The sequence below is a fragment of the Coregonus lavaretus genome, assembly GCF_964263955.1.
Source record: "Coregonus lavaretus genome assembly, chromosome: 18".
Taxonomy (NCBI): Eukaryota; Metazoa; Chordata; class Actinopteri; order Salmoniformes; family Salmonidae; genus Coregonus; species Coregonus lavaretus.
Window position 1 is genome coordinate 17,549,384 of NC_140005.1, and position 26,944 is coordinate 17,576,327.

At 46.2% G+C, this 26,944-nt stretch overlaps 1 protein-coding gene across 1 annotated transcript in view; it reads right to left on the reverse strand.

Annotated features, from left to right (window-relative positions):
- The window catches only part of LOC311145580 (rho guanine nucleotide exchange factor TIAM2-like), a 100,498-nt gene that overhangs the window by 50,364 nt on the left and 23,190 nt on the right, over nucleotides 1-26,944 (reverse strand). Inside the window, exons 2-6 of the mRNA XM_084181854.1 lie at nucleotides 10,716-10,829; nucleotides 8,779-9,942; nucleotides 4,874-5,351; nucleotides 4,003-4,175; nucleotides 2,281-2,505 (exon numbers count right to left, since the gene is read on the reverse strand). Coding sequence (XP_084037980.1) covers nucleotides 2,281-2,505; nucleotides 4,003-4,175; nucleotides 4,874-5,351; nucleotides 8,779-9,936 — 2,034 coding nt within the window. The 5' untranslated portion in view covers nucleotides 9,937-9,942; nucleotides 10,716-10,829. The remainder of the gene's footprint in view (nucleotides 1-2,280; nucleotides 2,506-4,002; nucleotides 4,176-4,873; nucleotides 5,352-8,778; nucleotides 9,943-10,715; nucleotides 10,830-26,944) is intronic.

Genomic DNA, 26,944 nt, shown 5'->3' on the forward strand with positions numbered 1-26,944 from the left:
TTCTCATGATCATTGCAACTCCACGAGGTGAGATCTTGCATGGAGCCCCAGGCCGAGGGAGATTGACAGTTATTTTGTGTTTCTTCCATTTGCGAATAATCGCACCAACTGTTGTCACCTTCTCACCAAGCTGCTTGGCGATGGTCTTGTAGCCCATTCCAGCCTTGTGTAGGTATACAATCTTGTCCCTGACATCCTTGGAGAGCTCTTTGGTCTTGGCCATGGTGGAGAGTTTGGAATCTGATTGATTGATTGCTTCTGTGGACAGGTGTCTTTTATACAGGTAACAAGCTGAGATTAGGAGCACTCCCTTTAAGAGTGTGCTCCTAATCTCAGCTCGTTACCTGTATAAAAGACACCTGGGAGCCAGAAATCTTTCTGATTGAGAGGGGGTCAAATACTTATTTCCCTCATTAAAATGCAAATCAATTTATAACATTTTTGACATGCGTTTTTCTGGATTTTTTTGTTGTTATTCTGTCTCTCACTGTTCAAATAAACCTACCATTAAAATTATAGACTGATAATTTCTTCGTCAGTGGGCAAACGTACAAAATCAGCAGGGGGTTCAAATACTTTTTTCCCTCACTGTATACTGTATTCTAGTCATGGCTCATCCCATATAACTAATGCTGTACACACATGTTCTATTCATATACTGTCCATACACACCACCATACACATATATATTTATATTCCGGACTATGACATTGCTATTTCTGAATGATTGTATTTTTCTTTTTTGTATTTGTGTGTATTGTTTAGTGTTGTTAGGTATTAATGCACTGTTGGAGCTAGAAACATAAGCATTTCGCTGCACCTGCAATAACTTCTGCAAAATATGTCTACGCGACCAATACAATTACATTTGAATTAGATGGACTCCTCTTCCCTCAGAGCAAAGACCGGCAGGTTATGGTTTGATAGTTGATACAGTTTAATATTGGTACACTGCATAGCCACAAATGGAAGTGCCACACTCAAACCCATGTCTGATTGATTACATCTTATTTACATTCTGCCAGGCAATGTTAATCCATCATCATATCAAAGAAGCATGGCCGTTATCGGATTGAGAATCAGAAAGAGGCTGGCATGGATGTTTGTGTGTGTGTCGTTCTCTTTACCGCTGGCAAATCTGCACTAAGGCAGAGAGCCACCATCCTTGCAGTGAAGACATATTGTACCAATCTGGCCTTACAGCAATCTTATTTACTCCCATTTCAGTCCAATTAAGAGGCAGGAATGGGCCTTTTTCTAAGAGATACAGCATCCTTTGACTTTCCCCCTCTCTCTCTTAATGATTGTAAATGCCAACCTGATTATGACTTCACTATGGAGGGGGAATAGAGAGACTTCAAAAAGGTCTACTGGCACTGATTTTGAGAAGGGGGGAGGATAGACATCAAAGTGTCCTCTCGTAGCCCCACTCACCCCCCACCCTAAATCCATAATCAGCCGTGGGCGCCTGTCTCAGGGCCTAACCCCACCCTCTCCCCTCTGACCCTATCATTGGCTCCAGACCTCTCTGTCCCGAGGTGCCGTGATAGCTTTCATGTCTTGCAGTCGAGGTAGATGTCTTTGCACTAACAGCCCTCCAAACACAATCATCCAACCATCACAAACACCCCCCAAAATGTTGCAAGTCCAAAATCTCTATCTTCTAATTCAGAGTTTAAATGCTTTGAAGCAACCAGACCCACCTCCGAAGGATGAATTACTGCACTATAAATCTGATATCTACTCTTAAGTAGTTGAGACTGAAGAAGGGTCTGAAATGAGGGGTGGACAAGCTAACGTTGGTGTTGAGTCTTTAGCCATCTCCATGGCTCACTACATTATATGTACAGGACAGTTTTAGCTGTGGGGAGAATCAGTGATTGGGTCTGTCTTTCTCCTCAGGCAGGGTGTTAGAGGGGCTAATGTTGAGAGGCCATTATACAGAACAGCATCTGGAATCCCAATCTGATGAAATGGGAAGCATCAGCCTGCAGCCTGCCTCTCCTCTCCTCTCCTCCGAGTATGTGTTTGGACAGCCACTAGCTACATTTAGGCCACTTCTCCCGCTTCCGAAAATAAGACATGGGGTTTAAGTCGCATGGGTTGATTCACATGTCATATTTTTAGGGCTGCTAGATTCCTAACAAACACACTGAAAAGAACAGACCATAGAACAGATCATAAAATGTTTTTCTGTCCGGGACACTAACCAATGCTTCACTGTGAGACCACACCATTATCAACATAACAACCTCTGATCATCATCTACCTCATCCTCACCTGATTCTCGATGGCCTTCCTGTTCTTGGGGTCGCTGACGATGGACAGCTGCAGCTCAGCCATCTTCTTCATCTTGCTGTCCATGTCTATCTTCTGCAGCAGGCCTCTGATCTGGCTCCTAAGTAGACGCACCGTATCCTCCTTCCCATGACGCTTAGCGAACAGAGAGGCACTGGCAGAGTGGATGGCTGTCACCCAGTTCTCCAGGTCTGTCTGGTTGCTGGCCTGAACAGACAGAGTTGAAGGTAGGATATTAGATGATGGAGGTTTGAGGTAAGACCATAAATGGTAAGACTAGATTATTACTGAAAGATAATTAGTCCTGAATGGTTTATGTGATGGTATAAGCACTGCAAGACGCAGCGATGATAGTGATGTTATGAATGACATGCTTCCGGGTTGGCCTCTATATCTGGATGATTGACAGTTATAAGAGCAGAGCACTTTGCACCCATATTGTGTTCCTATCTTCCTCATGGCATATTATCATCTTCATGCCAGATTTTCCCATTTTTCCCATCTATACGCTATTACGTAATTTCACAGTCAATACAGTCAATCTTGAAAGGATCATATAGCTTGACAAAAACGATTACATTATCAGAGGACATGGGATGAAATGTGATAGGAATATGAGGGAGAAGTGATTCATGTAGGACACATGAGGGAGAACACAGGCTTCTATGATGCTTCATTTTATAGACTTAATGGTTTCCTGACCTCTTTAGAGTTTCAAGTGATGTTAAATCCACTTTACCATTTTATTAGATTTACACCGAACACCACAACTGGGATTTCATGCAATACACTCAGAAAAGCTTGTAAATGTGAGAGGAGAAAACTACTGAGGCCAAGTCAAGGCTTTAAGTCATCCAACACTGGAAATAAGGTCAGCGATAAACAAAATGTGCACACAAACAGAAAACCTCAAGATGGAGAGTTAAATTATTCTCCTTATAATCATTTACGAGCTAGAATCATTAAGTTGATCTGCTAGATTATACAGTCTAAAAATACACAAGTGTGTGGGATTGTGTGTGTGTGACTACATTTGTAAAACATCTCCATCCACTCCTATACAGTGTGAATATGCTGAACAATGCGTTGGTTCCATTTTTACATTTACATTTTAGTCATTAGCAGACGCTCTTATCCAGAGTGACTTACAGTTAGTGAATACATATTTTTTTATACTGGCCCCCCGTGGGAATCGAACCCACAACCCTGGCGTTGCAAACGCCATGCTCTATCAACTGAGCTACATCCCTGCCGGCCATTCCCTCCCCTACCCTGGACGACGCTGGGCCAATTGTGCGCCGCCCATGAGTTCCCTATTGTTCAGCTGACACAGTCAGTGTAATCTAGCAGCAGACTACACCACTCTGCTTGGCTGCCCAAGCAGGAAGAGACTATCAAACCAGGCTGCCACAGAAGCACGGAACATGCTTTCCTTTCAACCGACACAAAACATTCCCCACTAAGTAACAGCTTCTACTCCTCATTTGTGTGTTGAATTGGCTGGAACACTCAGCATGTCAACAAGCAGAGCAGAGTGATGGGGGAAATCAGAGCAACAACACCATGATGTGCTCATGAAGCTAACGCCAAGCTAACGCCACACTAAAACACAGTATCTACTGCATATCCATCCACTTGGGGATAAATACTGTGGACATCTACATTTTCTTGTTTGAACAGTGAGTTTGAAGAGGTAGACCTCACCTGGAAGAGGTAGACATCTCCGTAGGTGTTGCTGAGACAGAAGACGTTCTCCTTCTTGGGGTGTTCAGGAATGGCCTGGACGATACTGTCCTCTGCAAACAGGGCGTAGCGCGGAGACAGCTCCTGCTCTGGAGAACCCTTACCATAGGTCTCATAGAACAACAAGGTACAACCTGGAGGAAGAGGAAGAGGTTGGTCATTAGAGGGAGGAAGAACACAGCTCAGAGGAATGTCCTCATAACCTGACATTTATTTGTCTCTGCTGTTCTTCAGTCATTTACAGTAAGTGGAAGAAAGGCTGAAGGATCCACCCACACTCTCTCATGCTCCTGGCCTGAGGTTGATCTATTTAGCCGGTAAATGCACTGGTAAAATTCCTTGTGAGCTTTTAGGATAGCGAAGGATCAGTGTACGGTAAATGTAATGCACAGGCTAAGTAAAGGAGATGGACTCTGCCAAGGACACACTGTAGTCTTCCAGAAAAACCATGTGAAGAGCTGCTTAAGTGATATGTCTGGTTTTACTTAAACTTTAAATGTGATTTAAAGTTTGAAACTAACTTTCCCCTCTGTCTCCCAGCGTAAATTAAATTTCAGTTTATGTATTCCATGAACAATTTAGTGGTTATATCTACTGAACCTGAGGATGTAATGCCTCCAATGCTAAAGTTCAAGTTACACTTTGACCTTTGGTTGCCCTCTAACCCCCCTCACACCTTTACCACACCTTTCAATGTACCAAACCTATTGAGCATCAAGCTCAACTCGATTTCAGTGAGGTATTGAAGGTCCAATTCAATATTTATATCAACTGGACCTTTGATGGCAATGTCGCAAACCCTCTTTCTCTCTGGCCACCCACCCCTACTCACCTTTCAGGGTGACCCAGTACTGTTTCCACTTCCTGCGTGTGACCAGCTCCAGCTTCCTGTCCTTGTGCAGGGTGAGGAGGGGTTTGAAGGAGAGCCAGCCGGCCCTGCGTACCACCCCCTGCTCCTTTTCAAACAGCATGTCCAGCTGCTCCAGAGAGTCGCCCGCAGACTCACTGCTGCTCTCCCCCCCTTCTGTCCCCGTAGACGGGTCTCTCCTCTCACCACCTCCCCCTGCTCCTCCACTACTGCCCTGCCCAGTCCCTGTCTCCAGCTCCTGCATGAAGTTCTCATAGATGTTCTGGTGGAGGGCGTCGCTGCTGTGGTGGAGGGCCCCTGCAGACTGGGCCCGGGAGGCCCCAACATTGCCAGGTACGCCAGGGTACCACAGGCTGAATACCTGGGAGGGAGAGCTGGTGTCAGCTGTCAGGCCATCCAATCCACTGTCAAAGGCCTCGCTGCCGTCCTTATATCTGGGCTCCTGGAAGGGCACAGAGAGGCGAATAAGGTGAGGAGAGGGATGAAGTGAGAGTGAGAGGGTGGGGGGGAGACTGTGGGGTGAGGGTAGGGAGAGAGGGTGGGGGGGGAGACTGTGGGGTGAGGGTAGGGAGAGAGGGTGGGGGGGAGACTGTGGGGTGAGGGTAGGGAGAGAGGGTGGGGGGGAGACTGTGGGGTGAGGGTAAGGATAGAGGGTGGGGGGGAGACTGTGGGGTGAGGGTAAGGAGAGAGGGTGGGGGGAGACTGTGGGGTGAGGGTAGGGAGAGAGGGTGGGGGGGAGACTGTGGGGTGAGGGTAAGGATAGAGGGTGGGGGGGAGACTGTGGGGTGAGGGTAGGGAGAGAGGGTGGGGGGGAGACTGTGGGGTGAGGGTAGGGAGAGAGGGTGGGGGGAGACTGTGGGGTGAGGGTAGGGAGTAGGGTAGGATGAAGTGAGAGTGAGGAATCCTTTTGGCATAGAGCATGTACTGTCTCGATGCCAGAACTTTCCAGACTGAGAGAAACAAATTCCTGAGGCTGGCACCTAGGTGACTGAAGTTCTTGAGACAACTTAATTGAGTCTGCGAGGGCACCCTAGCTTCCTGATCTCAGTAGAACACTACTTCATGCGATTACACTCTTTCAGGGGTAATGAAAGCCTACCTGCACTCCACTAGATTGCAGCATTGATTCTCCCCTGGCAACTGGGTTGGGTGCACTTCAAACACAAAGAGTGTTCCAATGCCCTTCCAAAGCAACCCTTCCTGTGTCTCTCGCTGAGTCTACCCCCTCCTCTCACTGTCTGTCAACCTCTCCCTTCCTTCCCTGTCTGTCAGTCTTCCCAAGCCTCCCCCAGTCTCTCAGTCTCCCCTTTTTTCCCCTTAGTCTCCCCTAGTCTCTGCTTTCTTTCCCAATCCCCCTCTCCATCAGTCTCCCGCCTTCTCCCCCAGCTGTTTCTCATTAGAACCTGGGCTGGGCCTGAGTGGATGGCTTGGAGGGTGCAGCGCAGCGAGAGCTCTGAAGCCCAGGTGGAGGGCAACGAGAGCTGGAATTAGTCCTGATTTGGGTCGAATCGTTGAAAAGAGGCTGCATGGCCAGACACTGTGATATATGGTAATATATGGTTAATTGAGCAAATTGGAAGCTGGCGGTGATTAGGTGGCTATGGTGGAACTAGCCCCAGCGGAGAGCCCCAGACAGTGTGGCCCCTGAACCAGCTCTGTCCTGGGCACCACAGAGTCACCAGAGTGCAGAGAGACCCAACTCTGAATGTCTCCAATTAAACTATACAGAGCTCAGTTGGAAACATCACGCTCCAACATTTGCCCATGAAGAAGTTTGAGTCGGAACACTGAAAGAGACCATTTATCAAAACAAATATCACTCTGCTCATTTGCATTCTGTTCTGAAGCCTGGGGTTGCCCAATGCCTACAGATACATACATGTTATGTGTGCTAGAGTTGAAAGGAGAACAGGGATTTGATTGCTACTCTGATTGACCAGAGCTTGTTGGGGAGTTTCTCATGGACCTTTGAAGCTGTGCTGGGAATCTGAACAACTTCAAATCACAGTCCCTCACAAGCCCCCGTCCTTCTCATTGAAAGGTAAATTAGTTCAATACTGCATGGAAGCTGTATCCTAGGTCTCTTCCCAAACCCAACACATAGCAAGAGATGACCAGGGCTTAAGATAGGAATGAAGTCATTTAGAGTGAAAGCTCTGTCCCCAAGAGAGATTAACCCTCTTGTGCCAACGCCGGTAACACCCAGATATTTTAGTTAGACCCTAATGCCCTAATGAACTAGCACCTATCCATACAGTACATACTAGTGGATTGGCTCTCTGGAGAGGAGGACAGGGGGTCGAGTAGAAACCCAGAGCAGCGTCACCAAATCATAATCACCATGACAACCACATCATTAAGAGTGGGGTGGAGTTTCGAAATCTTCAGCTGGGACTTAGTTTCACTAACAGAGATTTCATAGGCTTACAGCAATTATCTTGGAATGGTTTGAAAAGCATTTTAAAAGTTTAAAAGATAATTAGTGCATAATGTATGATTTAAAGCCACAGTCACAGAGGGCCACGTTTCAAGCAGTTTGTAAGCTAATTTGGGAATATCTAACAACACAAATTCTGAGCAATTAACTACTTAGCCTTTGTTGCAGAAAATATGACTATGGTGATTACATGTATGGGGCTTAAATGCTCTTAATAAGCTATTACATACCCATAACACACATTTACACAAACACACTTTATCCAATGATTTCTCAAACAGTCTGGTGTAATTTTATAGGTCCGGTTCTCAGCTGTCTGACCCATACTGCAACACTGACCTGTGTACGTCATCCAGACCTGCTGTCAACTGGTAGATAACATCTATTTTCAACCACTCACACAATATCATTTCAATGAAATGCACAGACAAGCTTGTCTCAAATCAAATAGTACCAGTACACTAGAGAAAAAAACACTGTTTCAATCATCTAGACCCAAACTGGAGGATATCGTCTGATCATAACAATGCACTCAACAGCAAATTATATACAATGGAGAGCTATGCCTCCTACACAGGGCAGTCTACATATTCCTTTCATTGGCATGATGTTGCTAAAAACACTAAACTGACATGACCTCTTGTACCCACCCAGAAGTAGTCATGGAATCTGCAGACCCCTTGGCTTTTCATCCTTACTCTCCTTCTCACTGTTTCATGTCTTATTCTCCGGTAGACGACTGCATCTCTAGTCCCTACACAATGCACCATCCGCTTCCCAAATTTCATTCCGCGGTACCCTGTGGTTCCCTGTACTCAGACAGCTGGTATTGTGGTACTCGGGATCGGGGACACTGTTGCGTTCCTGGCGAGACGACACCGACCGCTGAGGCACATGGCCCAGGTAACCAGTAACAGTCCCCAGCCAAGTAACTGTCAGAGAGTTGCTTCCTCTGCCACCCCACCCCTCCCTCACTAACAGGACACTAACAGGGTTGGAACACTAGTCTGTGCCAAGCACTGGGAGACTCCAGAGTCATCATATTCTCCTGTGGAGCCATGGAGCTGCAGACAATCACATCTCAAAACAGGGAAATTCCAAAGGACACACTTGATGCAGCTAAGGCAGTACCTTTATTACAGACTACAGGTTGACTACATGGAGACTAGCAATAGGCTATGACTACAGACCTAACTGCAAACACACTGTACATACCAAGCGATGAAGATAGTTCATAGATCTGTATACACCCTGTGAAGTACAACATCAGTTTAGAACCTGAGAAAATGTGTTGCCTTGCCACTGGCTCGGTTTATTCTTTGTGACATTTTGTGACAAATGTTTCTGTTAAAAAATATGAAGAAATTCATAGATTGTTTGAGCACTGGGACCCTGACCTACACAGACAACCCCAGACGACAGCCCCACTCACCTGTGTCTTCCTTTTCTTCCTGCTGAGACTTCCAGTCCAGTCACTGAGGCGTCTCATGCGGCTCCTGACGGAGCCAGAGCCCTTTTTCAGGGTGGAGACCTCTCCACTGGGCCGGGCCTTACGGCAGGGCAGGGTGTAGGATGAGTACTGCCTGGCCTCTGGACACTCCTCCTCAGCAGGCACGCCCAGGGATGAAACAAAGGAGGCCCGGTGCTGGATGTGATGGGAGTGAAGAGGGGATTCCCTGTACTGGGCCGACAGGTCCTTAGCTGTGGGGAAGGTGGCAGCCATACTGGGGTCCCTGTAGAGATCTGAGATGGACAGAGGGGGAGACTGCTGGCCAAAGGCCTCCAACTGGTCAGCCCTACGGTTTCCCATAGACCTACTGGAGGAACAGGACTGGTCTTGGTCGCAGAGCTCCGCGCTGGGCCCCCAGGGCGAGTCGTACCAGGAGCCCTCTGAGCTCAGCGAGCTGCCCTTGCTGGTCCTGGCGGTGGAGGTTGAGGCTGGCTGCGGAGCACCGTGGTGGGCCTCAGGCCTGCTGCTGCCAGGTAGACTGGGTGTGGACTCCAGGGTGGGGGAGAACTTGAGCAGCTGCACTGGCCCAGATGCCTCATCTAGCAGCAGACCACTGTTAGTGTTGGTGAACTCCACCCTCAGACTACCATCCTTCTTGATGACCACCCTGGGACTGCTCTGCTCCTCAAGCCCCTCTTCCCCCTCTCCTCGCATCCTCTCTGGGGTCCTGTGTCCGTTCAGAGCATGGTCGTTCAGATCCCCTGATGCTCTACTGTACAGGCTTCCACTGCCCTCATATTGGCAGCATCTATTCTCAGCTGGGAGGTGTGAGCAGCCTCTTGGTGGGGAGCCATGCCAGCGATGGCAGTTTGGACTGCCCTTCACCCCCTTGGTGACGTAATCATAGTGTCTGGAGACATATGGCTCTCCTCTCCTCTGTGGGGGGGAGAGGCAACGTCGACCAACAGCCCTGGCCTTGTACCCCGAGCCCCCCGGCCCACCTTTCCACCACGTATTGGGGGACAGAGCCTCCTCTTTGGTTGAGCAGAACTTTAGTGAGTAGGGCTTTTGTTTCCCGGGGAAGATTAAGCTGGTTCCCTTGGGCCCCTGAATGCTGTACTGGCTCTCAGAGTTTCCCATTGCGATCTGGAAGACAAAAGAGACTGATTCTGTCAGAGATACTATGGAAGGCAAGGCAGACATCTGTTGGGTTAAATCATTTCAGTTCTCGTCACACAGCTGTGCTGAGAGGGAGGCCTTGTACTGTAACTCAGATTGGTCATGGTTGAGCAAACTCAGTCCACATGGACATTACCACACTACTCTTAGTGACTAATGATTCCTATGGGAGGTCGTCAGTCACGGACTAGGTTTAATCAGATAACATCTGAGTGAAAAGGACAAAGAAAAGGTATAATTGCGCAGGAGAGTGTCAGGATGAAAAAGTCTTATAATTACAAAGACATCCTGTTCTTCTCATTTTACTCCTTTTCCAGGAAAGGTACCAAGGCGGCGGCATCACTAGTGTGACCAACAAGCTTTAAGCCTTCATGGCTGTTATGTGTGACGGGATGGTGTGAAATAACTTCCAGATAAGGGTTTTAGATTAGGGAAGGAGGGGCATGACCAGACCGGACATCTGATGGAAGTGAATCAAATAACTGTAGAGTGCGGTTTGAGACGTAGCGGTTTGGTTTGACATTTGTTTGTCAACTGTAATATGTTACTGAAGGCAGCTATGGCGCACTTGCTGTGATTTCATTGCATAATTGGTATAGTTGGCAATACTACATTAGCGTTAGCCTACCATTTTCCACTCCCTGCACTGCTTAAACGTGCTAAGACACTGACCTACAATCACTATCACTTATAGAAGCACTGTTAATAATCGCTGATAGGAGACAGAATCTGAGACTCACCTGTGTGTCCTATAGTCTCAATCTCTTCTCAGAGGTCCTCCAGTGGGCATGGTGGTCCTGGATTCCTCTGCTCTCAGGCGACCCTCTCTCCTCCTGCTGCACAGCCAGGACCATCTGAGGGACACACAAAGGAGAGCGGTTGGGTTAGGTAGCGATTGTGTTATCACTATGGCAGCACAGCTCTGTTAACTGCCTGTGACAAACCCCAATGTTTGATAACAGGTGTTGCAATTAGGGCTGAGTCATAATCTGGTGTTCAGTAGAGCTTTGGTATTTTAGTGGTTAAGAAGAGGACACCCAGCTTTGATCAGAGGACTACTCTCCATTAAGGTACTGAGGAACAGATTCACTTTGCAAAATCCCCAATGTCTGTTTGCAAGAGGAATAACACCACATGGCTACTGTACCTCATCCGAAGAGAGAACATTCTTGGCATGCAACAGACTAAAATTGAATTACAACTGCAAGCTTTCGCTGTCAAAGGCATATACAGTAAAGAAATGCAATGCTTCCATGTGTAGGCTCAAACCTGCACCAGGTTTCCATCACAGTGATCCTGAAGGAGTCAGCCCAGGTCTGTCTCTGCTGTGCCACTCTGTCTCTATGACTACTGTAGAAACCCACTCCTCCCCTCGGACTGAAAATCCCCTTTATATTCCTCTCCAACCTAAACATTACTCACATTTTTCCAACTCCGCAGAACTCAATGACGTCTTCTTTGATCGGTTGGGAAAGTTTTTGAAAGCCTGCTACAGTTTGCCCTGCTGTTTATTTTTAAACACTGGAATTCCAGCCTTTTTCTTTGCTTCCCATTGCCAAATTTGTCCAGGGGTGGATTCCAAAAACAGAAACTGCTGGAGAGCTTTCTTACCATAGCTGTGGGCTCAGCTGAGGAAAGAGCCCAACCCTTGCAGTATATAACCCTTCTACATGTAGCTCACGCTCCAGGAAAGCATTCACATGATCCCCATCCTCCACTGGAGCAGCAGCAGCACACGTACAGCATGTGTGAGAGGCCAGGCCATAGTGTAAATACCCTGGGGAATAACTCATCTGTGGCATTACTGCTGTTTACCTCTCCTTCTTACTGCACCTTGAATTTCGAGACCTTCGAGAGGCGCAAGATAAGAGTCTGCTTAATTACTAGATGTTCTATACTGTTGCATATAGGCTGAGGGTAATAGGGAATCAACAACTCCGGCTTGAGAGTAAAGGAGATCTGTAGCATAAGTGTGATGTCACAGTCACACAAACTTGTTTTGTTTGGTACCTGTGACCTTCCCAATGTGGTCAGAGGGACAAACACAGCACCGTGTTAAAGGAAATTAAGCCTTGGTTGTGAGAATGTATTCTATCAAGCTTCTATGAAGTGGGTCAGTCAGGCACAAGGCAAACAATTTAGCCAAGTTTGTTTTTAGTCCTGACCTATTACAAACTGCTGCTAGCCTTCACCAGCTATAACTATTCCCACATCTTGTAGAACCACTACACCGATCATGAACTTGACATAGGTCATACAGTGATAAGATAATAGCATCTATTCTCTATAGATAAAGATACAGATGTAGGATCTTAATTTGATAATTATTTTGTTGATGAGAATGTTCATGCACAGCAGGAAATGCAAACTTGTAGTGTATTGAAGGTTTAAAAAGGCTTTGTAATTTCAACATACAAATTTCAGACTTGATTTGCCCTAACGTAAAATGTATCAATCCCTACAAAAAATATCCATGAATTATAATCCAGAAATCCTGACAGAAAGTGTTCTTGGAGTTGCCAAGTCTAAGACGTCTAGCTCTGACAGATACAGTTAGAAGGGTTGCCAAGTCCAAGGCCTCTGACAGCTAGAGTTCCCAGGGTTGCCAAGTTAAGGCCAGAGGCCACGTGTCCAAGGTTAAGAGTCAACAGCGGTCATGAGTGCCTGGTCGACCGCAGTTGGCCACTCCACTAGGCTCATAGTCCCTGGCCTGCCCTCCACAGCGTTCTGTGTCTGTGGGAAAACCGGAGCGCCATCTCTCACGGCCGGGTTTACCATCCATCTGCCTAGTCTCCGCATCTACCCCCTCCTAACCTTCTGACTCTCTGATCAAATCAAATCAAATTGTATTTGTCACATGTGCCAAATACAACCTTACCGTGAAATGCTTACTTACAAGCCCTTAACCAACAATGTAGTTCAAGAAATAGAGTTAAGAAAATATTTACTAAATAAACTAAAGTAAAAAATAACAATAAAATAACAATAACGAGGCTATATACAGGGGAGTCAATGTGCGGGGATACAGGTTAGTCGAGGTAATTTGTACAGTAGGGGTAAAGGTAGGTTTATTTACCTCTTTGTAGGTAGGGGTAAAGTGATAATAAACAGTGCGTAGCAGCAGTGTAAAAACAAAGGGGGGGGGGTTAGGTAATCTGTTGAGCTTGACCCCAGATGGCAGGAAGATTGACCCCAGTGATGTGCTGGGCCGTACGCACTACCCTCTGTAGCGCCTTACGGTCGGATGCCGAGCAGTTGCCATACCAGGCGGTGATGCAACCGGTCAGGATGCTCACGATGGTGCAGCAGTATAACTTTTTGAGGATCTGGGGACCCATGCCAAATCTTTTCAGTCTCCTGAGGGTGGAAAAGGTGTTGTCGTGCCCTCTTCATGACTGTCTTGGTGTTTTTGGACCATGATGGTTTGTTGGTGATTTGGACACCAAGGAACTTGAAACTCTCGACCCGCTCCACTACATCCCCATCGATGTGAATGGGGGCGTGTTCGGCCCTCCTTTTGCTTTGACAATGATTAGCCCCTCGAAGATAAAGAGTTTGAAGCGGGGAAATTGCTCCACGTCCCTCAAAATGAATGAGGAGAAACCAAACAAAGCTCTTTAGGACCAAATAGACAAATGCAGCTGGCGTGCTCCAGGAGTCACAATGGTTACTTCCAGTTCCTTTCACTGCTAGTTCTGACACAGAGCCAACTTCTGACTGCTTTTATTCAGGCAAGGGAAGGCTGCAAGTTTGAAAGGCTCAAAGGCACAAACACATTTTCGTAGACGTCAGCCTTGTGCTGTGGGGTGAACCGGAGCTTTGTAACCGTTTTTTGGGAGGGGAACACGTCTTCCTTGTCCACAACACTGAATCCCTGCCTGCAGCCCTGTGCCTATCAATAGCCCCTACGCTATAGGCCATCTGTTCAGGGACAAAGAGAGCTCACCCTCCCCTATTCTCTGCCAGTACCCTGTGACCTGGCATTCTCCTGCTAATGCCCAGGATGACTACCACATCCTCTCTCTGTTTAGTCTGACAGCATGTCTCAGGGATGGAGCCTTGGGCCAAGTCAGTAAGGACACTCTTCCACAGAGTATAAACACTGTATAGTTGTGTTGTAGAGAGGGTGGGGGGTGTAATAGTGGGGTGTCTATGTCATGAGCAAACTGCATGTCCTTGAGACAGACACACACACACACACATACGCACACACACACACACACACACACACACACACACACACACCAAGCAACTGCAAAAAGGCCAACAAGGCCAAGTCTATATTAGACAGTAGACAGTTCACACAGGGTTGCATATTGAGCCATGCTGAGGCTGTCTGTGAAAAACACTCGTCCTTGAAGGTAAACGTGAGCCTCAGCAAACCCCTTGACACAGCAGTGTGAAACATGGGGCTGGGTTGGGCCTTCCATGGAGGACACCAGCCCCAGCCTCAGCACTACAATTCCATACTAGTTCACTTTTTAACCCACTAAACTACAGAACCCTGGAGATCAGGAACCACTAGCTGTGCATTTCTGGGCTAACCATAAGTGGACACTGAAACTTGTAGTAAAAGAAAAATCACACCATGAAATGAAGAATTCGTCTGCATAGCCCTATTAGTGGAAATGATCAATCCGTCAAACACAGACAGACATCTTGGTTTTGGCTTCAATCGGACATTAAGTAAACTAGAACAATAAACAGGCAAAACTATTGTCTCATTAATCATTTAGTATTTAAAAGGTTTCAGGTCTCAAACTTCATTGTTCCCTCAGACCCATAATATAATCTAGTATTATCATTCATTATCCAGCTCTCCCTCATGTTACCTTCCTTCTGTCAAATCAGTACCCAGAGGACTCCTCCCTTATCACTTATTACCTTCCTGTGGCACAGTGCCTCAGCCTAGCCTAATGCCTTGCTAACTCTTAAAGGAGCAGTACGGTATAATCTAGCCACAGCTGCTAGAAGCAGTAGAACACTGTCTAGAGTGAGACCCACATTCACAAGACCCCACAGACTGACAACAACAGGAAGTAAACAAAAGTCAATAGAATGTAGTTGTAAGACAGAGAAATGTTTCCGCCTGAGCTCTGTCATACAGAGGATCCTGTGGCCATTCAGTTATGAGAAGGAAATAAAGGCTGTGAATCATAGAGTGAAGGCATACAGTATATTACAGTATGGTAGATTATACTGTATTGCCAAAGCCACTGAGCATCAATCAAACTGCTTGTTAGTGGACTTTTTCATTATAAAGGCCTTCTTCGACGGGCTCTGAACCAAGAATGACAAGGCGCCCTATGAGTGACTTCCAGAGATATGTGGTAGCCATTTCAGAATCAGACAAATGCCAACAGAGAGTCAAAACATTTCTTAATAACATCCTAAACAATGGAGCACTGATTATACCAAAAGTACTGTTGCCAATTTTACCATAGGATCTAAATCATGGGCTATAAGACAGACCAAAAACACCACATTGAATGTAAAGAATCCATCGTAACAAACTGCAGCAATAATCAGTCAGTCTGACTCTGACCACCGTGACTGAATATAATGCTGACAACAGTGAAACGTACAGTGAGCTGACAGCGAGGTCCCCTGTGGGAGAAAAGGGTAACCTTTTCACAAAATCAACCTGACTGGGGTCTAGGCTTCTATACAGAGCTAGTTCAACACTACAGCAGGGAACATGCCCTTGATTACTGCTGGAACCAATATCCCTAAACAATAGATGCAAAGTTTAAATCCGCTTGTACACAAAGAAAGCACCAGACACACAGACACAGACCTGTCTACACCTGAGCAACTGGATAAAAGACAACCTTGGTAATGTTTTTTTCTGCTTTATCTTAATCCTGGTAATAGAGGAAACAAAGGGAAGGAGGAAATAGAGAGATAAAAACCTCCCTTACCTCCATCCAGAGCTTTCATCTAAAAGCTCTTTGAAGAGCAGGCAAGGAGAATCTAGCGCTCTCTGATCTTAAAGTGGATTCAACAAAGTCCTCCTGTCGGTCTTAAAGCGACACAGTCACACACACACACACACTGACTGACTCACACACTGACTGAGGCACATGTGGAAACTTCCTCTCCCTCAACCCGGCTTCTAGGCACAGCGAATTGTAATCCTCCAGGGTACCACAGGGCAACGGAGAGTAGTGAGGGTGAGAGGAGAGGAAAAAGTGAAAGTGCTCAAGCCAGCCTCACTCACTCACTCTCTCCAGTTGGAAGTTAGGACCAGATATGTTTAGTTTAGTATAGGAACTACTACACCCTCAGTGTTGTTTTCTCCTTTCTCCTGCTTTTCCATTGGCCAAAGTGGATGATGCAAGAGAGCACTGTGAGAGAGCACTCTGAAGCCAGGCTGAGGAGATCACTTCAGACAGAGAGAGAGTGAGAGAGAGAGAGTTGTTTATTTCACTTTTGTTTATTATCTATTTCACTTGCTTTGGCAATGTAAACATATGTTTCCCATGCCAATAAAACCCCTTAAATTTAAATTGAGAGAGAGAGAGAGAGAGAGCGAGAGAGAGAGCGAGAGAGAGAGCGAGAGAGAGAGAGATGAGTATAGTAGAGAGAGAAAGCTAGAAAGACTAAGGGCTGGTTTAAGAGAAGGAGAGAAATAGATGAGGGGAGTAGTGAAGAGAGAGAATGGGAGGGATGAGGGGGCTGGGTATGCAGAGCCAGATCTGTATCCATTTTAAAAAGCTAATTAAGATTAATGAGAAAAGGAACAGTCCACACGCATTCCCGGAAATTAATTTATCTGAAACGCAGACCAAATGTTACGCTTTCCCAGCGGGTCCAAATTGTGACCACCTTTCTAAAAACACACACGCTCCTCTATGGCACATACTTGTGGTTACACAGAACCTTCATTCAAACTGGCCTATTGAGAAAGCCACAGCACAGCAGGGCCAGTTGCTGGTCTGAAGTATGCCAGACAATTCCAAAGGTGGTTCTTTTCCCCTCCAGGGTTTTGTGAGTCAGTCCTTTATTTTCTAAGTTGTAACAGGAATAGAGTGAAAGTCTGGTGCTCAAAACAACTTAATTGCTTAGATTAAGCTGCACAGGATGTGTCAACAAATTGATGTACAGGTAATTAAACTAAAAATGTGTATCACGATTCTGTTTATGTTTATCACAAACATCACAAAAGACTGAAACGTCTTAATCTTGGGCTGAAAGAAACACTGCAACAGCACATTTTATAGACTCACACAAAGGGTCAAACTTAGAAGCCAAACTATACGGTTGCTTGTAAAATGGAAAATAATATATACCTTTCTCTTTAAGATCACATATACCTACAGTACCTGTAATTGCTAGCGCTTATGTGTTTATTCCATGACATGGAGGTCCTACTCAGACCAAATAGAGGGTGATGTTTTCATGGTCCTCCCTGCTCTCTGACCAGAGCCAACCTCCAAACGAGCAAACCATTTACTTGAGACAAATCCAAATGAATATGAGCTGATTAGTTAAAAGCTTACAAACAACATAATCATTCAAAGCAATATCCACTACTCATGCTTGTAGTTGGCCCATTCTCCATGTAGTTGGCCCATTCTCCATGTAGTTGGCCCATTCTCCATGAAGTGCTTGAAGAGCGGATGTAGAAGAATAGGCTGTTCTTGGTCGGCTGCATGGGTAAAAGGAATCAGGTTCACAATGTGGGCAACAATAAGAGCAGCATTCAGAGGGTCCAAAACAACATCGTCAGCAGCATAATGGCCTTCGTGGCCTAGTCTTCGTGGCCTAGTCAAGGGCGGCAGGTAGCTTAGTGGTTAAGAGCGTTGTGCCAGTAACCGAAAGGTCGCTGGTTCTAATCCCCGAGCCGACTAGGTGAAAAATCTGTCGATGTGCCCTTGAGCAAGGCACTTAACCCTAATTGCTCCTGTAAGTCGCTCTGGATAAGAGCGTCTGCTAAATGACCAATTATTATTATTATTAGTCTGGGAAATCTCAAAAGCTTAGCCAACACACACTTTCAGAGGCAGAGAAGCATATACAGATAGATAGATAGATGATTAGCTAGAGAGAGAGAGAGAGAGAGATACACAATGGCAGAATACCTGACCACTGTGACTGACCCAAACTTAAGGAAAGCTTTGACTATGTACAGACTCAGTGAGCATAGCCTTGCTATTGAGAAAGGCCGTCGTAGGAAGATCTGGCTCTCAAGAGAAAACAGGCTATGTGCACACTGCCCACAAAATGAGGTGGAAACTGAGCTGCACTTCCTAACCTCCTGCCAAATATATGACCATATTAGAGACACATACTTCCCTCAGATTACACAGACCCACAAATGTATTGGGTGAAATACCACAGTGTGCAATCACAGCAGCAAGATGTGACCTGTTGCCACAAGAAAAGGGCAACCAGTGAAGAACAAACACCATTGTAAATACAACCCATATTTATGTTTATTTATTTCCCATTTTGTACTTTAACTATTTGCACATCGTTACAACACTTTATATAGCCATAATATGACATTTGAAGAGAGAGAGAGAGAGAGAGAGAGAGAGAGAGAGAGAGAGAGAGAGAGAGAGAGGAGAAAGAGATCATACCAGTCACAAAACACATTCAGAAGCATAGAAGCATGAATAAAAGGAAGGGAGAGAGGGAGAGAAAGAAAGAGGAGAGGAGTGGTGTTATACATATTCAAACAGAGCAGGTGTTGGGTAATTCCGTGGAGCACAATGAATGGACTGACCCTAATTAAGCTAATTTAACAGGCGGAATGAGCTCTGAGGGGCCAGGATCCAATCAGGGGATAATCTCTCTCTCTGCTCTGCTCTCAGCCAGGAGCCTCATGTAACGTACATCTACATGCCATTTGGGCTGACTCCTACTCAGCACCCTGACAGATAAAGTACTTGAAAGATCGGAGGCACATTGCAGTACATAATGATAGTAATGAACTGCATTTATATGGTGCTTTTCCCTACAGGTCTAAAAGCGCTTCACATGGCCCTAGCTTTGAGAGTGCAAGGCTGGGAAAGTGTGAGGGTGGGAAAGTGTGAGGGTGGTTCAGGGTTCAAAGAGAGTGTATCAGGGTTGAGGTTTTGGTGGGTTTACACACACATCCCTGATAATACAACCTATGATACCCCTCAACCCCTGATAGTCTCTGCCTGATAGCCTCTGCCTGATAGCCTCTGCCTGATAGCCTCTGCCTGATAGCCTCTGCCTGATAGCCTCTGCCTGATAGCCTCTCAGTCAGAGGAGACACAGAGACACCACAGGGCCAACCTTTACCACTCCCACCTACCATTGATAGCCATCCTCAGATAGACAATTTCCCCCTCCACACCTCCCATACCTCTCTATACTCACCATAGTAAAACCAACACGCAACCATAAAGACGCCGCTCGTAAAAGGTAAAGGTGAGTTTCCCTCGGGATATGAAGAAACCAGCCCACTTCTACTCCCATCCTGCCCCCTAGACTGAGACTTTACAATGCACTACTGTGATCTCCTTGTCCAAACTGATTCATGAACCATCTTTCTTTCACCAATGCAGATTTGCCAGGAGATATGACATAGGAAAAAGGGAGACACTTTTAATTTAGGGGATTGTTCATGAAAATGTGTATGAAATTAATTCACACCTCAGCCCCATTAATATTGTCTAACCCTCCCTCCACTAATCTGCTTGACACTGAACCCCATGGGATACACCCAAAGAGAGTGGAAAGAGAGAGCGAGAGAGGGAGGAGTACGTAGAGAGATAGAGAGAGAGCGGAAGAGGGAGAACAGAGAGAGAGAGAGAGAGAGAGAGAGAGAGAGAGAGAGAGAGAGAGAGAGAGAGAGAGAGAGAGAGAGAGAGAGAGAGAGAGAGAGAGAGAGAGAGAGAGAGAGAACAGAGAGCGAGCGAGAGAACAGAGAGAGAGAGAGAACAGAGAGAACAGAGAGAGAACAGAGAGAGAACAGAGAGAGAGAAAGGAAAGGGAAAAGGGGAGGGAGTGAGAGAAGTTAACTCATCATGCTAATTTAATAACCCAGTGTCTCCCCAACACTTTGACAGATGCATTCTGGTAGCTGGGAGCTGTTTTTAACTTGATGCCATTGATTATCCAGCTCATGGGGGAATAGAGTAGCAACACCCAGCGGGACTGTAATAATCACAACAAACACTCTGTGGATGGAAATTACAGCATTTCGAGAGAGGGATGGAGATAGGGAGGGACGAGATGGAGGCGAATACTCGACATTGAGGAAATTGAAACAACCTCTGTCAACGTGTACAAGTCTGGGACAGTAATGGTGCACGGCCTCCTCATGCAGTTCCAGCAGGACTTTTATGGGATCAAAGAGAGAGCACAGCATGAAAAGCTCCCTCTCTGTGACGACTCCCCCATCCTGAGTGAGTCTGATCACACCTCTTCAAACTGTCCTGCAGACGAGGATAGTCACCCCCCCCAGCACTGAATACACCCAGGTCCCACAACTGCACTGCTCCTCCATCATTGAGAGGGATACATTCACAGAGCTGGAGAGAGACATGGTGGAGCTCAGAGAGCTAGTCCACACAATCCAGACAGAACAAACCCACAAAACAGACCAGCACAACAACACCCCCCCAACAAGACTCGGAGGGCAGAAGGTGGAGATGGACGGCTGTCTGAGAGAGCTGGCTGTTCTACGGACTGAGTTGAGAGAACTTAAAGAGGCACACATGGCACTGAAGGAGGGGGTGAGAAAGCTGAGGTGTGACAGAGAGCAGGTCACTCCCCCAGAGAAGCCAGCAGAACACCCCACCTCAGACCCGGACCAAAACCTCAACACCACAATAGGACAGACAACACAGGACCCACCAACCCAACAGACCCCACCCTCTCCAAACAGCCCTCCTGTCAGCTCCCCTGGTAGCCCTGACAACCCCCCCACATCCACTGAGGACACACAAAAGCCAGAGATTGTGCTCCTCATTGACTCAAATGGCAAATACATTCAAGAGGATAAACTTTTTCCCAAACACAAAGTGGCTAAACTCTGGTGCCCAAACACTAGGCATGCCCTGGAGCTGTTGTCAGAGGACAGACTAGGGTCCCCCAGCCACATCATAATTCACACGGGCACAAATGACCTGAGGGCCCAGCAGGAAAGGATGGCCACAGCACTCAAGGGAGTGATTGAAAAAGCTTCTTCCACTTTCCCCAACGCACAAGTGGTTATCTCCACCCTGCTACCACGAAAATCCTTTCACCCTGCCACCATACAGGACGTCACCCTCAACCATAGCCCCAGCACCTCACACAGGAGCAACGGACACCCCGCCCAGACCAGCCAGACACCCTCCCAGACCTGCAAGACCCCCTCCCGAAGGACCAGTACCGAGAGAACCCACGCCAAGAGGACCTACACCCAGACCACAGCATTACCAGCCACACCCCAACCAGCTAAGACCACCCCAAGCAAACCCTGCCACACCCTATATAGGCCTCCCCATATCAGACCTATGCCCCTTCTGCCCACCCCATGCCCCCCGCCGCTGTGGCAAGGGCCTCAACATGACAGCAGGACATATGCCTAGGCCGTGAGCAGAACAACAGGCCCAACCCCCACTATTACACCCGCCCAAGCCCCATCCTGCGACATAAGAGGTATGTATCAGATGCTAAACATGCTCTGCTCACACCTACTGTGATGGACCGGACACAAAGCTTTTACTATCTCATCCTGGAATATACAAGGTCTGAGGTCATCTGCCATTGGCCTAAAGAGCAGGAACCCAGACTTCATCAAAAAAATTGGAAATACAGACATTGTCATCCTACAAGAAACATGGTATAAAGGAGACGGACCCACTGGTTGTCCTCTAGGTTACAGAGAGCTGGTAGTCCCATCCACCAAACTACCAGGTGTGAAACAGGGAAGAGACTCAGTGGGTATGCTAATTTGGTATAGAGCAGGCCTAACACACTCTATTAAATTAGTCAAAACAAGAACATTTTACATCTGGCTAGAAATGAATAAGGAAATTATCTCAACAGAGAAAAATGTCCTCATGTGTGCTACCTATATCCCCCCAATAGAATACCCATACTTTAACGATGACAGCGTCTCCATCCTAGAGGGGGAGATCAACCATTTCATGTACTAGTCTGTGGCGACCTAAATGCCAGAACTGGACAATAACCCGACACCCTCAGCACACAGGGGGACAAACACCTACCTGGAGGTGACAGACTTCCCTCCCCCATATGCCCCCCTAGACACAACTACGACAACATAACCAACAAAAACGGGTCACAACTCCTCCAGCTCTGTCAGACACTGGGTATGTACATAGTCAATGGTAGTCAATGGTAGGCTTCGAGGGGGTAGGTCTACCTCTCTTGGCAGTAGTACTGTAGACTACTTTATCACTGACCTCAACCTAGAGTCTCTTAGAACGTTCACAGTCAGTCCACTGACACCCCTATCAGATCACAGCAAAATCACACTCTACTTGAACAGAGCTATGCTCAATCATGAGGCATCAAAGCCAAAGGTACTGAATAATATTAATAAATGCTACAGAAAGTAGTGTGGAAATCTACCAAAAAACTATTAGGCAACAACAAATTCAATACATTCTAGACAATTTCCAGGACAAAACGTTTCACTGTAATAGTGAAGGTGTAAACTTGGCAGTAGAAAACCTAAACAGTATATTTGACCTCTCAGCTTCCCAATCAAATCTAAAAATGTCAAGCAGACAACCTAATAAAATTAACAACAATGACAAATGGTTTGATAAAGAATGCAAAAACCTAAGAAAGAAATTGATAAACCTATCAAACCAAAAACATACAGACCCAGAAAACCTGAGCCTACGCCTTCACTATGGTGAATCACTAAAACAATACAGAAATACACAACGGAAAAAGAAGGAACAGCACGTCAGAAATCAGCTCAATGTAATTGAAGAACCCATAGCCTCTAACCACTTCTGGGAAAATAGGAAAACACTAAACAAACAACAACACGAAGAGTTATCTATCCAAAATGGAGATGTATTTACAGTATATACCATTCTCCAATCTTTTTGGCTCTATAACAAAGAACAAACCGCAAAAACATATACATGATCAAATACAAATTTTTGAATCAACTATTAAAGACTACCAGAACCCACTGGATTCTCCAATTACATTGAATGAACTACAGGACAAAATACAAACCCTCCAACCCGAAAAGGCCTGTGGGGTTGATGGTATCCTAAATTAAATGATAAAATATACAGACCACAAATTCCAATTGGCTATACTTAAACTCTTTAACGTCATCCTCAGCTCTGGCATCTTCCTCAATATTTGGAACCAAGGACTGATTACCCTAATCCACAAAAGTGGAGACAAATTTGACCCCAATAACTACCGTGGGATATGCGTCAACAGCAACCTTAGGAAAATCCTTTGCAGTATCATTAACAGCAGACTCGTACCTCAGCGAAAACAATGTACTGAGCAAATGTCAAATTTGCTTTTTACCAAATTACTGTACTACAGACCACGTATTCACCCTGCACACCCTAATTGACAAACAAACAAACCAAAACAAAGGCAAAGTCTTCTCATGCTTTGTTGATTTCAAAAAAGCTTTTGACTCAATTTGGCATGAGGGTCTGCTATACAAATTGATGGAAAGTGGTGTTGGGGGAAAAACATACGACATTATAAAATCCATGTACACAAACAGCAAGTGTGCGGTTAAAATTGGCAAAAAACACACACATTTCTTTCCAAAGGGCCGTGGGGTGAGACAGGGATACAGCTTAAGCCCCACCCTCTTCAACATCTATATCAACGAATTGGCGAGGACACTAGAACAGTCTGCAGCACCCGGCCTCACCCTACTAGAATCTGAACTAAAATGTATATTGTTTGCTGATGATCTGGTGCTTCTGTCCCCAACCAAGGAGGGCCTACAGCAGCACCTAGATCTTCTGCACAGATTCTGTCAGACCTGGGCCCTGACAGTAAATCTCAGTAAGACAAAAATAATGATGTTCCAAAAAAGGTCCAGTTGCCACAAATACAAATTCCATCTAGACACCGTTGCCCTAGAGCACACAAAAAACTATACATACCTCGGCCTAAACATCAGCGCCACAGGTAACTTCCACAAAGCTGTGAACGATCTAAGAGACGAGGCAAGAAGGGCCTTCTATGCCATCAAAAGGAACATAAAATTCGACATACCAATTAGGATCTGGCTAAAAAAACTTGAATCAGTTATAGAACCCATTGCCCTTTATGGTTGTGAGGTCTGGGGTCTGCTCACCAACCAAGAATTCAATAAATGGACAAACACCAAATTGAGACTGCATGCAGAATTCTGCAAAAATATCTTATGTGTACAACGTAAAACACCAAATAATGCATGCAGAGCAGAATTAGGCCAATACCCACTAATTATCAAAATCCAGAAAAGAGCCGTTAAATTCTACAACCACCTAAAAGGAAGCGATTCCCAAACCTTCCATAACAAAGCCATCACCTACAGAGAAATTAACCTGGAGAAGAGCCCCCTAAGCAAGCTGGTCCTGGGGCTCTGCTCACAAACACAAACAGATCCCACAGAGCCCCAGGACAGCAACACAATTAGACCCAACCAAATCATGAGAAAACAAAAATCTAATTACTTGACACATTGGAAAGAATTTACAAAAAAACAGAGCAAACTAGAATGCTATTTGGCCATAAACAGAGAGTACACAGTGGCAGAATACCTGACCACTGTGACTGACCCAAAATTAAGGAAATCTTTGACTATGTACAGACTCAGTGAGCATAGCCTTGCTCTTTAATGCCATACTGTGAATTCGATTTCTCCTATTGGAAGTCTGGCAGTTCTCCTCAGTTCTACCAAAGTGGAGGCTGTCAGGCAGTACCACCAGATCGACAGCCAGATCAAACGCCTTTGTCAAGTCCTCTGTCAGAACCAGCCCTAGTGGAAGCGCTCTACAAAGAGCTCCATGTCAGAGACGGTCTAGCTTCAGAACTACAAGGCAGCCTGAGTGTTTCACTCCCCACTGACATAGACGTTAACAGAGTCAGAGCTGGGAGTAAACAGCATATCTACTGCCATGTTCAGTGGAGAGAGAACCCTGTGATCCTTCCAGGAGTGTTACTCTCCATTTTGCATGGCTGCTATCAGCAGTGTGTGTGTGTGCACGTGCGTGCATGCGTGTACCAGAGCGTAATGCTGTGAATGCTGCTTGCATTGAAAATCCACACCTTCAAAGTCGCAGGGATTTCAAATCAGTGACAGGTAGGTCAGACAACCCTGGCCATAGATCAAAAGCAAGCTGCGTGTGTGTGCCATGTGTGTGTGAAAAGCTTTCCCTGCACAGGTTTAACCTTTCTCTGTCCATTAGGCAGCTTAATGAGCACTGGAGCTGATGGAATGTTGATGTGCACCTGCCGTTCTCCAGCAGTGGGACAGATGACACTCTCAGACACACAGACGCTCAGAGGAGAAGCTGCAACATGTTTTCCTCTCATAATCTGTGGGTTGTAAAATACACACTTTAATCTGCAGCAGGAGTATTCAACTCTTAAAATGTCAGTCAGCTCAAATCAAAACCATAATATCTCTCAGGTATTTTGCTCAAGGCTCTCCCTTGGCAGTCTACTCAAGCAGAGATGTGGGCCCTGGGGGCAGAGGTTTATGTCTCAGATGATCTGACATCCCTCCCATGGGAAACCAGTGGAGCAACAGGTTCCATGGTCTTGGTGTGGGTGCTCTGACTGCCAGAGGACCAGTTAAGAGTCTGGAGGGACCCAGGGAAACGGGTCCCCACCCAACACTGTGGGTCCAGTCCAGGAAGACACGGCATGGCCACCAAACATGCCAGTTTCCTCCTCAACAGGGAGAAAGTGAGATAAATAGAGTGAAACAGAGACAGCAGCAGATTTTTACACCTGTCAGGTCAGTTTTTCTTCAAATCCTCAAGGTTAATGCTTTAAATCTATACAGCCGTATCCCCAGCCCCAACCACCATCCCTCTGCAACCCCCCCCCCCCCCTTCCCTTCCTTCCCTCCGATACTGTCACACATGAGTGGTGTGCTGGTGGGGGTGTCTAAAGTGTGTTCTCTAGTCTTTAAATTGAATCAGGTTGACTGGGTGTCCTGTGTATGCTGCAGGGTCATCTGTCACCTCCTCTGGTGTGAGAGAGACTATTAATACAATCAGCTCTCTGCTCACTCACTCATTACCATAGTGGTGTGTAGCCTACTGCAGTACACAGGCTAGGAGACAGATTACAGAGCCATGGTGATCCATCAGACACATTGACCAGAGGAGAACAAAACAGGTCAGGGAGACACACTGGAGAGAGGTCAATATAGTCACTGGAGGATTCACTAACAATGGTTGAGAGATTCTGGAATTCACTGGATACACACAGAGATGATTATAACACACATAGTGACATATGAATGCACAGACATACATCGTTATCATTGTGGTTATTATCCTATAATATAAAGAGATGTAAAACGATCAATTCAAGAATCAATTCATTGACGGCTTGAAAGACAATGTTAATCGTTAAGAGTGCATCAGGCTTAAGCTAGTGTAATAAGTTATCAAGAAACTGCTCCTCATTTATCTGGGCTAGCAGGGCAGACCACCAAGCTTTTGTCACAGCAGAGAGCCACACCTGCTACACTGGCTCACAATGCTGTAGGGAAGTCCAAAGACTCTGCATGCAGGTGCTGTGGGTGTGTGTGTGTGTGTGTGTGTGTGTCCCTAGCTCATCCATCACTGCCAGAGAAACTCATTATCCCCTCTACATTCTTGACACCAGGGGGTTGCCCTTGTGGTCTTCCCCACAGTAACTGCCTCTCTTCGAGCTGAGAGCAGCACCCGTTGCCCTGGACCCAGTTTTACACATCCAGACCAGGGCCTAGAACAATCCCTGCGACGTTTTGGCAGCATGGGGGGCTGTGGGCCTG